Below are 15126 nucleotides of genomic sequence, written 5' to 3' on the forward strand. Positions count from 1 at the left end.
GAAGGGCTATATAAATAAATGTGATTTTATGCTGTTGCTACTCTCTGTTTATTATCTATGCGTATTCACTTTAACTCTACCTACATGTACATATTACCTCAATTACCTTGACTAACCTGTGCCCCTGCACATTGACTCAGTACTTCCCCCCCTGTATATAGCCTTGCTATTGTTATTTTACTGCTGCTCTTTAATTATTTGTTATTTTAATTTTTTACTTCTCTATTGTTTCTTAAAGCTTTATTGTTGGTTAAGGGCTCGTAAATAAGCATTTCACTGCCAATTACTGCACCTGTTGTATTTGGCGCATTTGACAAATACAATTTGATTTGAGACACATACATGCACTATACACACATACACATGGATTTTGCATTGTAGATATGTGATAGTGGAGTAGGGGCCTGAGGGCATACACTTAGTGTGTTGTGCATTCTGTAATTCATGTATTGTAATGTTTTTAAAATTGTGTAACTGCCTTAATTTGTCTGGACCCCAGTAAGAGTAGCTGCTGCCTTGGAAGCAGCTAATTTGGGATCCATAATACATACAAATACAAATCATAATAGCTTGCAAGCGGAGTTTGAATAAGACATCCGATTACCACTTTGCAGTTAGAACAGTTGGTTTTATTATAGATAATAAATAACAAAATAATTGATGGATCACTAGATAAAACAAATGCATCTTCTTTTGTTTTATAATTGTATTTTTATCAACAAACAGAAGAGGAATAGTCACATGCAAACAATTTACATTGCCAGGATTCCTAAACAATGTTTTAATTGTCTTTCATTTTAGTTAAAGTAGTGCCATATTGTTAAAATTAATTTATAAAGTGAAAAAAGTTAGGTTTCGAATTAGACCATTTGCATTTGTGAATATGAAATGTACCTACTATTATTAGCAGTTGAATGAAATATACTACATCTTTATCAATGTCAGAATTTCTGAAATAAATCATATCAAAACCATTAAACTGTTGCAATGCGTTCGGCATCACACACTCCATCTGATTGGTCGAGTAAGCGGGCCATCTGAATCTGTGGCTGTGGTAACTAGAGACGGCTCCTCGGTTCATGGTTTCTAGCAGGCTTTGCATTGTTGTACTTGCTCCCAAATGGATTTTTCTGGTAAGGATTTCGTTGTTTGTTTTGAGCAGTTGTATGTAGTTAGCTAACCAGCAACATAACGTTAGCTGGAACGGAGGTCATGAAATAGCTAGCTAGCTACGTTAACGTAGTTAGCTAACCGGTACATAATGAATTAATGTACTAGTAGCTTGCAGCTAGCCAATAAATCCCAAAAGCGAACTGCTGCTAGCCAGCAGGCCCAGTTAACTGTCTCGTGATCTAGTTTTCTAATTGTATCGCGCCGTGTAATGACAGTTTACCACCAATTGGTGTTTTGGTGATATCTTAATATTAAACTAAGCTTGCTTGCGCGGTATTATGCAAGCTTGTCAATGTCTTATTCGATAGGCAGCGAAGGCCTCGTTCTCCTTAGCCGATCGAATAAATGATTTAATCGCTTTTGCCAGATACTAGTTGGCTAAATCTTTTGTAGCAGCAGGAATGGTGTAATTAGTTTTTGCTAAAGCATGTACCGTAACTATGGTGTTCACTAACGTTAGCCCGTTGGTGTTGGTTTCTCATCAACAGTTAAGCCAGCTAACGCTAGCTACCTACCTGTCATGATGTTCATGATAACAAGCAGCTTGGTATTGAACGCTGGACCTTGTAATAAGCTATAAGTAACCACATTATCACTACTGCTTGAAACAGAGTTTACAACGCCCGTGACAACGGCAGTATTCTACATTGAGCTACAATGTTGTTAGACTAAGCTTCAGACACCGACAGCATCATTGCGCAAAATAGTACACAGCATCATCTGCATATGTATGCAACAAAAGTTCAACATTCACCTTCTGCTGCCCTTTCTGTCAAGCCGTTTTCGCATTGACCACGCCGAATGCACTGCATGTGCAACGCAATGCTGCAAGGAAAACGCAGCGTTTTTATGACTGTAATGCTGGGGTACCAAAACGCAATGACACTGTCGGTGTGTTGGAAGTGAGCACCTTGGCACCAACGACCTTTTCCCGAACGTCCTACTCAAATTAAATAAAATAAAATCAAATTGTATTTGTCACATACACATGGTTAGCAGATGTTAGTGCGAGTGTAACGAAATGCTTGTGCTTCTAGTTCCGACAATGCAGTAATAACCAACAATTAATCTGGCTAACAATTCCAAAACTACTACCTTATAGACACAAGTGTAAGGGGATAAAGAATATGTACATAAAGATATATGAATGAGTGATGGTACAGAGCGGCATAGGCAAGATACAGTAGATGGTATTGAGTGCAGTATATTCATATGAGATGAGTATGTAAACAAAGTGGCATAGTTAAAGTGGCTAGTGATACATGTATTACATAAGGATGCAGTAGATGATATAGAGTACAGTATATACGTATACATATGAGATGAATAATGTAGGGAACATTATATTAGGTAGCATTGTTTAAAGTGGCTAGTGATATATTTTACATCAATTCCCATTATTAAAGTCGCTGGAGTTGAGGCAGTGTATTGGCAGCAGCCACTCAATGTTAGTGGTGGCTGTTTAACAGTCTGATGGCCTTGAGATATAAGCTGTTTTTCAGTCTCTCGGTCCCAGCTTTGATGCACTTGTACTGACCTCGCCTTCTGGATGATAGCGGGGTGAACAGGCAGTGGCTCGGGTGGTTGCTGTCCTTGATGGTGTAGGTGTCCTGGAGGGCAGGTAGTTTGCCCCCGGTGATGCGTTGTGCAGACCTCACTACCCTCTGGAGAGCCTTATGGTTGTGGGCGGAGCAGTTGCCGTACCAGGCGGTGATACAGCCCGGCAGGATGCTCTCGATTGTGCATCTGTAGAAGTTTGTGAGTGCTTTTGGTGATAAGCCAAATTTCTTCGGCCTCCTGAGGTTGAAGTGGCGCTGCTGCGCCTTCTTCACGATGCTGTCTGTGTGGGTGGACCAATTTAGTTTGTCTGTGACGTGTACGTCGAGGAATTTAAAACTTACTACCCTCTCCACTACTGTTCCATCGATGTGGATAGGGGGGTGTTCCCTCTGCTGTTTCCTGAATTCCACAATCATCTCCTTAGTTTTGTTGACGTTGAGTGTGAGGTTATTTTCCTGACACCACACTCCGAGGGCCCTCACCTCCTCCCTGTAGGCCGTCTCGTTGTTGTTGGTAATCAAGCCTACCACTGTTGTGTCGTCCGCAAACTTGATGATTGAGTTGGAGGCGTGTGTGGCCACGCAGTCGTGGGTGAACAGGGAGTACAGGAGAGGGCTCAGAACGCACCATTGTGGGGCCCCAGTGTTGAGGATCAGCGGTGTGGAGATGTTGTTGCCTACACTCACCACCTGGGGGCGGCCCGTCAGGAAGTCCAGTACCCAGTTGCACAGGGCAGGGTCGAGACCCAGGGTCTCGAGCTTGATGACGAGCTTGGAGGGCACTATGGTGTTAAATGCCGAGCTGTAGTCGATGAATAGCATTCTCACATAGGTATTCCTCTTGTCCAGATGGGTTAGGGCAGTGTACAGTGTGGTTGAGATTGCATCGTCTGTGGACCTATTTGGGCGGTAAGCAAATTGGAGTGGGTCTAGGGTGTCAGGTAGGGTGGAGGTGATATGGTCCTTGACTAGTCTTTCAAAGCACTTCATGATGACGGAAGTGAGTGCTACGGGGCGGTAGTCATTTAGCTCAGTTACCTTCGTTTTCTTGCGAACAGGAACAATGGTGGCCCTCTTGAAGCATGTGGGAACAACAGACTGGGATAGGGATTGATTGAATATGTCCGTAAACACACCAGCCAGCTGGTCTGCGCATGCTCTGAGGGCGCGGCTGGGGATGCCGTCTGGGCCTGCAGCCTTGCGAGGGTTGACACGTTTAAATGTTTTCCTCACGTCGGCTGCAGTGTTTTAGTTGTGGGCAGTGTCAGTGGCACTGTATTGTCCTCAAAGCGGGCAAAAAAGTTATTTAGTCTGCCTGGGAGCAAGACATCCTGGTCCGTGACGGTGCTGGTTCTCTTTTTGTAATCCGTGATTGACTGTAGACCCTGCCACATACCTCTTGTGTCTGAGGCGTTGAATTGAGATTCTGCTTAGCTTGTTTGATTGCCTTGTTCATTCATAGACATTGAATTGAGCGAATGCTGAGCAGGTTCACTGAGTTGCAAATCAAATGGATAGGTGTAGCTCATTGATTTGTAGATCTGAAGCAGTTGCTACCTCAGATTATGTTATGTAGTACCCACAGAAGGCCACAGGGAGGAGCAAGAGCTAGCTGTTTTTTTGCCTTAAAAAACCTGATCCCACGCTTAACCTATATTAGCCTCAACCATAGGTTTCACCTATTTTAGCCTTAACCCCTAATTTTAGGGTTAGGATTATACAATAGGGATAACCTAGAACATTTATAGAAAATATTTTAGAACTAATATTGTTATTAAATACCATTATAGCATTTCAATTGTTATTTAAAAAACAAAATCAAAACCTATGTAAGCATTTTGCTGTTTTTTTGTTATTAGTTATTTTAGGATATTTATTATTGCAAAGCAGGACACTTGATAAAGAAGCCACATTTGTTTTATTTTTTTAAAATGTGGTTTGAATTGGGTGTGACCTAGTAACCACTATGTGAAAGTCCAGAAATTGGCGTGGGGCAGGGTTGAGACTGATCTCGGGAATTACTAAGAAAAATACCCTTTATTTTTCGGCTGCCTCACCAATGTCTTTATGCAAATTAATAACTTTTAATTGCTAAAAATTTCCAATAGATGGCAGTATAAGATCACAAAGAATCAGTTATAATTTAGGCTATGAGCAGCAATATGATTGACATAAAATAGCATGCAACTAAATACTATATGTCCCATGATTTTCTAAAAGGGTCACCCATTGCTTAACAGTTAGCTACTTGTGCGAGAAGGCAGAACGTCTCGAAGCCGGTTGATGAATTTGACAAATGTTCTAGAACAATACATTTCTCGACCAGAGGTGACTGAATTAATGTTCAGGATTATTGAAATAGTAATCAAGTATAATTTCAAAACATGAGCATGAAAATAGGTAATAATAAACGTTAATCATCATCATAGTAATTCACAGTAATCTGTTAAAAGGGTGTTTTGGTCCTTCCTCTTGAGTTAGCTGTGTGGAAGGGACAGAAAAAAGTGTTTGTGAGTTGCTCTGTGAGTGGGGGGGGGGTGTATTCAGGGAGAACTGGTCATATGAAATCTCATTAGTGGTCTTATGCTGCCATCTATTGGAATTCAGCAATTGCAAAAAAACATTTTCAAAGAGATTACATCATGCAACCCGAAGCCCCTCCCTTGCACAAGAAGGCTGAGTGGTTGCTGTCTGCAAGAGCTTGAGTTGGCTACTTGCATGAGAAGGCAGAGCTGCTCGATGCCTTTTCCTCGCTTTGGCATCAAACCTGGTTGAATAAACCATGAACGCTAATCAGCAATGACGTTCATTCATGGACGGTCCAGATTATCAATACATAACATACAGATTAACAATACATACAATTCTGAAAACTTGTTTTATCCATAAACAGTCTTGCATTTTAATTGATAAACTCATCAATACTGCCGGGCTATCCAGGCTGTATCACATACAGCCGTGATTGGGATTCCCATAGGGCGGCGCACAATTGGCCCAGCTTCGTCCAGATTTGGCCGTGTTAAGCCATCATTGTAAATAAGAATTTGTTCTTAACTGACTTGCCTAGTTAAATAAAGGTAGCAGTCAATAGCCGATTGGCCCTGGGCATTTGTTTTGCATACTGTAAGGTAGGGATTCTCAAACATTTTATAGTCCCGTACCCCTTCAAACATTCAACCTCCAGCTGCCTACCCCCTCTAGCACCAGGGTCAGCGCACTCTCAAATGTTGTTTTTTTGCCATCATTGTAAGCCGCCTGCCACACACACTATACAATATATTTATTAAACATAATAATGAGTGTGAGGTTTTTTCACAACAAACAAACCGATTCTTCCTTTGGCCACCTCTCCTTCCAATTCTCTGCTGCCAATGACTGGAACGAACTACAAACATCTCTGCAACTGGAAACACTTATCTCCCTCACTAGCTTTAAGCACCAGCTATCAGAGCAGCTCACAGATTACTGCACCTGTACATAGCCCATCTATAATTTAGCCCAAACAACTACCTCTTTCCCTACTGTATTTATTTAATTAGTTTGCTCCTTTGCACCCCATTATTTCTATATCTACTTTGCACATTCTTCCATTGCAAATCAACCATTCCAGTGTTTTACATGCTATATTGTATTTACTTCACCACCATGGCCTTTTTTTTGTTGCCTTTACCTCCCTTATCTCACCTCACTTGCATATAGACTTATTTGTCTACTGTATTATTGACTGTGTTTGTTTTACTCCATGTGTAACTCTGTGTTGTTGTATGTGTCGAACTGCTTTGCTTTGTATTGGCCAGGTCGAAATTGTGAATGAGAACTTTTTCTCAACGTGCCTACCTGGTTAAATAAAGGTAAAATAAATAAACAACCCGGCGTGTGGGAAGTGACAAGCTCTTATAGGACCAGGGCACAAATAATAATCAATCATTTTGCTCTTTATTTAGCCATCTTACATATAAAACCTTATTTGTTCATCGAAAATTGTGAATAACTTACAGGTTATTGAGAAGGTTGTGCTTGAAAGGATGCACATATCTCTGCAATGTTGGGTTGTATAGGAGAGAGTCTGTCTTAAATAATTTTCCACACACAGTCTATGCTTGTATTTAGTTTTCATGCTAGTGAGGGCTGAGAATCCACTCTCACATAGGTACGTGGTTGAAAGGGATAACAAATCCAGTTGTTTTTGTCATCCGTTTCGGGAAAGTACCTGTGTAATTGCGCACCCAACTCACTCAGGTTCTTTGCTATATCACATTTGACGTAAGCTTGAGTTCAAGAGCTCCAACTTCTTAATCATAGCCTCAATTTTGTTTCACACATTAAATATAGTTGTGGAGAGTCCCTGTAATCCTAGATTCAGATCATTCAGGTGAGAAAAAGCATCACCCAGATAGGCCAGTCGTGTGAGAAACTCGTCATCATGCAAGCGGTCAGACAAGTGAAAATTTGTCTCAAAAGCTCATCTCTCAATTTAAAAAAAGTCTCAATACTTTGCCCCTTGATAACCAGCGCACTTCTGTATGTTGTAAAAGCATTACATGGTCGCTGCCCATATCATTGCATAGTGCAGAAAATACACGAGAGTTCAGGGGCCTAGCTTTAAAAAAGTTAACCATTTTCACATAGTGTCCCAAATGTCTTTCAAGCTGTCAGGCATTCCCTTGGCAGCAAGAGCCTCTCCGTGGATGCTGCAGTGTACCAAAGTGGCGTCGGGAGCAACTGCTTGCACGTGCGTTACCACTCCAATATGTCTCCCTGTCATGGCTTTTGCGCCATCAGTACAGATACCAACATGAGCAGCAGCTACGTTTAGCTACATACGGACCGTTAGTAGAATTCCCGTGAGAGAGTAACTTTTAATGTGATTGGATGCTAATTATTTGACTAGGCTACCTGTATTTGATATTGTGTTGTTATTTCGCCGAACACTAGATAATAATAATATAATATGGTTGATTTTTTGGGGGGGGGCAGTGAAACAAGGCTACTCAGGCAAGAAAAAAACTTCACCCAAATGTATAGCCCCGTTGGAAAATATAAATGGACTGTTTGAAAATGTGAAGATAAAATGCAAGATCGAAGATGCACCCCGCATGTCCCTATGGGCTTTAGAGAAGCTTGACGCTGGCATGTTGCCTTCAGAGGGTCGGGTAGGGTTGCAAAGGATCGGAAACTTTCCGGGTAAATTTCTGAAAATGTTCCATGGGAAGTTAAGCCCAAGAATGTTGGGAATTTTGCTTAAATTCATCAAAAAAAATTAGCGTATACCAGTGAATTTTTTTTTGTGGGATTCACATAAGGAAATTATTGTGGCATATTTTGGTTAAACTTTTTGGCCAACACCGATGTCCAATATTTTCCTTGCCAGCAAAACCCGATACCGAAAACCGATATTTAACATTTTAGCGATCTTTTAAGCATACTAGTACAGTTAACTATTTAACACACACACATGGACTCAGCGGTCTAAGGCACTGCATTTCAGTGCAAGAGGCGTCACTTCAGTCCCTGGTTCGAATCCAGGCTGTTTCACATCTGGCCGTGATTGGTAGTCCCATAGTGCAGCGCACAATTGGCCCAGCATCGTCCGGGCCATCATTGTAAATAAGAATTTGTTCTTAACTGACTTGCCTCGTTAAATATAGGTTACACACACACCACACTGAGTTATTTTGTTGGCATTTATTGATGTCCCCATTACCGGTAAAACATAATCAAAACCTGTTTATTTCACTTACTTGCTGTGCTGTTTCGTTGTTCATTTGTTCAGTCGTTTCATTCTCAACCAGTATTTATATGGAACGCCGTTTGGGTGTTTGCATGTCAAAAAAGATACACATCAAATAACACCATTTGACGTGTCAAATAAGCTGGTTGGCCAAACAGGACCTGAGTATGACTGCACGTCACATAATAATTTAACGTATTTATACATTTCTTACATAGTTATTACATATTGATTATCACTCATATTTCATGTCACATTGATTCATCGATACATATGCTATGATGCTGGTAAAGTTGTCTCGAGCACCTACAGTGATGGTCTTAAAAAAAGCTAGCTAGCTCATGGATGCAAACAATGTTCTTCCCCAAAAACATAGAAAAACAACAATTTGTTACAATAGCTATATCGCTATTGTGTCTTATGTGGTCGGTGGTCGGACCCATATATGGGAAGCTAACAGTGGACTTTGCGGTTAGCCTTCAAAATAAAAGTATGGCATAATTTTACTATTTGTTTTCATTTGCATCACTGTCAATGACATACGTTTATTTTGAAGGCAAACCGCAAATTCCACTATTGTGCCTAATCCTTATTGTGGCTAGCTTCACAACACAACCCGGTCCGGTCGAGCCTCATTAGACAGATGAAGCTTGCTGGCTGCTTATACCGTTAGCTTTGGGCAACAGGGTTAAGTAGCTGGTTAGATTTTCTGGTGCATGTGTTGCGCATCTCGGAATGGTGAGTACAATCAGTGTGGGCTTGGGGGGGAGGCCATTGTGTGTGTGTGACTGGGCCATTGTGGGCTTGCGGGAGGCCATTGCCTAGTCTTGTGGGTGTCCTTGGACATGCACCTGCATTATGAATGCATGTCTATTATTTTTTCTATCGTCGCTATGGTTACGCCCAATATAATCTATGCTCTGAAGTATGTGCCAAGAAGGGGAGGAGAAATCAAGTAAAGATGTTCGTAGACAGACTAGAAGTAAGATTAGAAACAACAGTGGCAGAATACTAAAATATGTGAATCATTTACATAAAGAGGAGTGACTATGTATGTTGTGTCAAACTTGTACTGTATATAAAGTGATCTTTGAGTTTGGGACTGGCATGGCCCAGCTCGGCTTGTTACTTTGTAATAAAGTCTATATTGAATTCACAATCTCCGGTATTTTTAAGAAGTATTTCCACGACACACCCCTCAACCAGTATTCTACAAGAGTACAGACACACCGGTCTCTACAATGCAGATGAGCTGAAAACAGTCATCAATGACCTTGGACCACAGAAGGTATTTGCAATGGTGACCGGCAATGCTGCGAACATGAAGGATGCTTGGTCTAAAGTGGAGGAGTCCTACCCTCACATCACACCCAATGGCTATGCTGCTCATGCATTGAATCTGCTCCTCGAGGACATCATGGCACTGAAAACAATGGATGCACTCTACAAGAGAGCCAAGGAAATTGTTAGGTCAGTGGGGCAAAAAAGTATTTAGTCAGCCACCAATTGTGCAAGTTCTCCCACTTAAAAAGATGGGAGAGGCCTGTCATTTTCATCATAGGTGCACTTCAACTATGACAGACAAAATGAGAAAAAAAATCCAGAAAATCACATTGTAGGATTTATTTGCAAATTATGGTGGAAAATAAACTTTTACTTATCTCAATACTTTGTTATATACCGTTTGTTGGCAATGACAGAGGTCAAACGTTTTCTGTAAGTCTTCACAAGGTTTTCACACACTGTTGCTGGTATTTTGGCACATTCCTCCATGCAGATCTCCTCTAGAGCAGTGACGTTTTGGGGCTGTTGCTGGGCAACACAGACTTTCAACTCCCTCCAAAGATTTTCTATGGGGTTGAGATCTCGAGACTGACTAGGCCACTCCAGGACCTTGAAATGCTTCTTACGAAGCCACTCCTTTGTTGCCCGGGCGGTGTGTTTGGGATCATTGTCATGCTGAAAGACCCAGCCACGTTTCATCTTCAATGCCCTTGCTGATGGAAGGAGGTTTTTACTCAAAATCACACGATACATGGCCCCATTCATTCTTTCCTTTACACGGATCAGTCGTCCTGGTCCCTTTGCAGAAAAACTGCCCCAAAGCATGATGTTTTCACCCCCATGCTTCACAGTAGGTATAGTGGTGTTTGCATTTCGCTACACTACATCTGCTAACCATGTGTATGTGACAAATAAATGTGATTTGATTTGTTACTTTTAACTCTCTAATGAACTTATCCTCTGCGGCAGAGGAAACTCTGGGTCTTCCTTTCCTGTGGCGGTCCTCATGAGTCAGTTTCATCATAGCGCTTGATGGTTTTTGGGACTGCACTTGAAGAAACTTTCAAAGTTGTTGACATTTTCCGTATTGACTGACCTTCATGTCTTAAAGTAATGAAGGACTGTTGTTTCTTTTTGCTTATTTGAGCAGTTCTTGCATTAATATGGATTTAGCCCTACTTGGTAAAATACCATCTTCTGTCCTTGTCACAACACAACTGATGGGCACAAATGCAATAAGAAGGAAAGCAATTCCACAAAATAACTTAAGAAGGCACACCTATTAATTGTAATGCATTCCAGGGTGCAAAGCTGTCCTCAAGGCAAAGGGTGGCTACTTTTAAGAATCTCAAATATAACGTACTTTTTGATTTGTTTAACATGTCTTCATTATTATTCTACAATGTAGAATAGTAAAGATAAAGAAAAACCTTTGAATGAGTAGGTGTTCTAAAACTGTTGACTGGTGCTGAAGATTGACACTTATGTTCTTTCCATTGAAAAACATGTTTTGCATGACATTTCATGGATTTACATGTAATTGATCACATACAATATTTGTCTCAATTGGGCATCTCTTTAGAAGTAAAGTTATCTTTTGGTTCTACAGCATAAACGGTTCCTGTCCTCCCCACGCCAGTCCCACTAAGAGGGGTGGATGGCACATCAACACCCCCCATCAGAGCTTCCCCAGTGGACAGCAGTCCCAGATGGGGACCCTGACTCAGATTCCGACCAGGACTCTGGAGTTGGAGAGGATGCTGGTGTTCACTGGCAGGAGGGAGTTGGAGAGCGGGATTTCAACATCTTTGTTGCCTTTCGGGGAAACATGGATGACGAGGACTTCCAAGAGAAACTTGACAACATACTTAACAGGATGCCTAGTATGCTTGAATTGGGTTAGTAATGGTTGGTGATGTGGTGCACCGTTCTAACTGGCTAAACACTTTCCAACTTTTGAATGTATTATGAAAGTCATGATTTCAAAGCTCTGTATTATTTATATACTGATAAGAACAGTGATATTGAGGTATTGTACTCCTACCACTCCCCTCTCTTCACCCAACTCTCCTCTTTCTTCATGTCTACCTATCCCTCTCCAGACTCAGAGAGACTGCAGCTCCAGCATGTGGAGCCATGGAACAGTGTAAGAGTCACCTTTAACATTCCTCGGGATGCGGCAGAGCGCCTCAGGCTGCTGGCTCAGAACAACCAGCAGCAGCTCCGAGACCTGGGCATCCTCTCTGTACAGATAGAGGGTATGTACAGTACCAAAATAGCAGCAGCCATGGGTATGGTCAGGCCCAAAATCTATTGTTTATTTTATAGTAAGCATCCTGAAAAGTACTTAGATTGTTGTTGTTAATATTTGTATTACATTTTTTTTCGTCCAGGTGAAGGAGCCATAAACGTGGCCATTGGGCAGAATAGAGGTCAGGAGGTCAGGGTAAATGGACCAATCGGTGCGTCCGGTCAGATGAGGATGGATTTGGGATTCCCGGGACAAGCAGGCCCAGGTGATTTGGGGCAGTACAGTAACAAGTTGAACTCTATGCATTGATTGATCGACTTTTAGTTGTTAATATAAACCAACTCCCATACCAATCTCTTGTAGGAGGCATGAGAATGAGCAACCCGTCGATGGTACCCCCTTGCCCCAGTATGTCTGGACAGGCCATGGTTCCCGGCAGTAGTGGACAGATGCACCCCAGAGCCGCCAGACCCCCCTCACAGACTGGTGAGGTCATATACATGCTTAATAAGCAACCAGTTACCTCATTTACACATCCAAAATATGTGCAACTTGTTCAAAGGTATTGACCATATACGTTTTTACCCTCCCTTCAGATGCGATGGGCCCAATGATGCCGTTGCAGCAGCAGCTTCAGCATCCTCAGGCTGGCCCCTACGGCCAAGGACCCATACCCCCCCAGGCAGCTCACCACATGCAGGTACACAATCACTAATGGAGCTCAACAATAACCATGCATTATAATCACTATCAATACTACCAATTAATGCAAGGATTAAATGTATCAGGAGTTGACTCTATTTATAAAGGCTGTATTTTGACCACAGACCATGCAGGTGGGCAGGCAGCTCAACCCGGCTGCCCTCCATCAGCTGCAGCAACAGCAGCAGCAGGCCCAGCAACAAGCCCAGCTCTCCCAGCTTGGTGGCCCCCGTCCCCCCTTCAACTCCTCTGGCCAGATGCCTGTACCCTCCGGCTGGAACCAGCTCCCCTCAGGGGTCCTCCAGCCGCCGCCAGCCCAGGGAGGAACCATGGGCTCAGCCTGGAGGAAGGCCCCTCCCCAAGCTCAGATGACTCAACGTCCCCCCTCCCTGGCTATGGTCCAGACCCCCAGCCACCCTCCACCTCCGTACCCATTTGGTAGCCAGCAGGCTGGCCAGGTGTTTAATGCAATGGTGCAGGGGCAGCTCCAGCAGCAGCCAGGGGCTGGTCAGTTTGCAGCCCCCCAGCCTAAAGGTCCCCAGGGTGGGCCTGGAGGGGTGGTAGGACCCCTTAGACCTCCACCACCTCTGCCTCCTTCAGCAGGGCCTCAGGGAAACCTCACAGCCAAGTCTCCTGGGTCTTCACCTTCCCTCTTCCAGCAGGGTTCTCCAGGGACTCCTCCCATGATGGGGCAGGGTCAGGCCCAGCTGGGACCGAGACCTATGACCCCACAGGGTTTCTCTCAAGGGGTAGGCTCACCGGGCAGGGCGATACTGGGACAGCAGGGTAACCTGCAGCAAGGGTTCATGGTAATGCCCCAAAATGGGCAGGCTGGACCTCTGGTTCATCAAGGAGGAATGGGAGGTAAGAAATTGATCTACTGCTGATGACTACAAATTATGCATTCACTTTCACAGTGTAGGTTTGTTCCATGGTCACAAATGATCTCCTGAAGCATTGCCTTATTAGTTAGAATGACTTATTACTTAGTAACACAATTTATGCTGAAATCAAAGTAATATTCAGACAGTTTGTGTATCCAGACTTACTATAATGACCTTTTATGCTGGGCTAATGAAATTCCCAACGGTGGTGTTTGATCATAGGCATGCCCAATCGCCTGCCCATGGGGTTTCCTAACGTCCCAGGGAACCAGAACTTTGTCGAGGGTCAGGTGACTAGCGCCCCAGGAACCCCTGGGGGAGGAGCCAATCCCCAGCTCCAGAGCAGCCAGGTTATGGCACACACAGGTACAAGACAAAGAATAGATCAGCACAGTTAAATTTCTACTTTGTTTTTGAAGGAAAAGCAAATTTCTTGTCCATTTTTAAAATAACATCAGATTGATCAGAAATGCAGTGTAGACATGGTTCATTTTGTAAATTACTATTGTAGCTGGAAATGGCACATTTATTATGGGATATCTACATAGGCATACAGAGAGAGGCCCATTCTCAGCAACCATCACTCCTGTGTTCCAAGGGCATGTTGTGTTAGCTGATCCAAGTTTATAATTTTAAGTCTAATTGATCATTAGAAAACCATTTTGCAATAATGTTAGCACAGCTGAACATTTTTGTTCTCATTAAAGAAGCAAATAAACTGGCCTTTAACTTCTTGCGTCGAGCAATCCCGTATCCCAATCCCGTTTTTTTATCCAAAAATTAAAAGAGCGCCCCCTATATCGAAGAAGTTAAACGAGTTGAGTATCTGGAGCATCAGCATTTGTGAGTTAGATTACAGGCTAAAAAAGGCCAGAAACAAAGACCTTTCTCATTAAACTCGTCAGTCTATTCTCATTCTGAGAAATTAAGGCTAATCCATGCGAGAAGCTGAAGATCTTGTACAACGCTGTGTTGCGAGAAACTGAAGATCTTGTACAACGCTGTGTACTACTCCCTTCACAGAACAGCGCAAACTGGCTTTAACCAGAATAGAAAGAGTGGTAGGCCCTGGTGCACAACTGAGCAAGAGGACATTAGTGTGTAGTTTGAGAAACAAGACGCCTCACAAGTCCTCAACTGGCAGTTTCATTAAATGTACCCGCAAAACACCAGTCTCAACGTCAACAGTGAAGAGGTGACTCCGAGATACTGACCTTCTAGGCAGAGTTGCAAAGAAAAAGCCATATCTCATAGTCAGTCTGGCCAATAAAAAGAACAGACACTGGACAGAGGAAGATTGGGGAAAAGTGTTATGGACAGACAAATATAAGTTTGAAGATCACAAAGAAGAACATTCGTGAGACACAGAAAAAGTTTAAAGATGCTGGAGGAGTGCTTGACGCCATCAAGCATGGTGGAGGCAATGTGATGGTCTGGAGAGCTTTGCTGGTGGTAAAGTGGGAGATTTTTACAGGTTAAAGGGATCTTGAAGAAGGAAGGCTATCACTCCATTTTTCAACGCCATGCCCATACCCTGTGGAC

General features: G+C 42.8%; 1 protein-coding gene across 3 annotated transcripts in view; it reads left to right on the forward strand.

Annotated features, from left to right (window-relative positions):
- Positions 1 to 978: 978 nt before the first annotated feature.
- Positions 979 to 15126, forward strand: part of LOC118394878 (nuclear receptor coactivator 6-like) — a 29674-nt gene continuing 15526 nt past the window's right edge. For 2 of the 3 annotated variants that reach the window (XR_004827830.2, XM_035788488.2), the window contains exons 1-8: positions 979 to 1133; positions 11357 to 11645; positions 11850 to 12005; positions 12141 to 12263; positions 12362 to 12484; positions 12595 to 12698; positions 12826 to 13564; positions 13807 to 13950. Coding sequence is in view for 2 of the 3 variants with exons in the window: in XM_035788488.2 (XP_035644381.1) it covers positions 11405 to 11645; positions 11850 to 12005; positions 12141 to 12263; positions 12362 to 12484; positions 12595 to 12698; positions 12826 to 13564; positions 13807 to 13950 (1630 nt within the window). In the remaining variant the exon portion in view is untranslated. The remainder of the gene's footprint in view (positions 1134 to 11356; positions 11646 to 11849; positions 12006 to 12140; positions 12264 to 12361; positions 12485 to 12594; positions 12699 to 12825; positions 13565 to 13806; positions 13951 to 15126) is intronic. The other variant, XM_035788490.2, reaches the window with a different exon arrangement.

Source organism: Oncorhynchus keta, chromosome 15 (genome assembly GCF_023373465.1).
Source record: "Oncorhynchus keta strain PuntledgeMale-10-30-2019 chromosome 15, Oket_V2, whole genome shotgun sequence".
Lineage (NCBI taxonomy): Eukaryota > Metazoa > Chordata > Actinopteri > Salmoniformes > Salmonidae > Oncorhynchus > Oncorhynchus keta.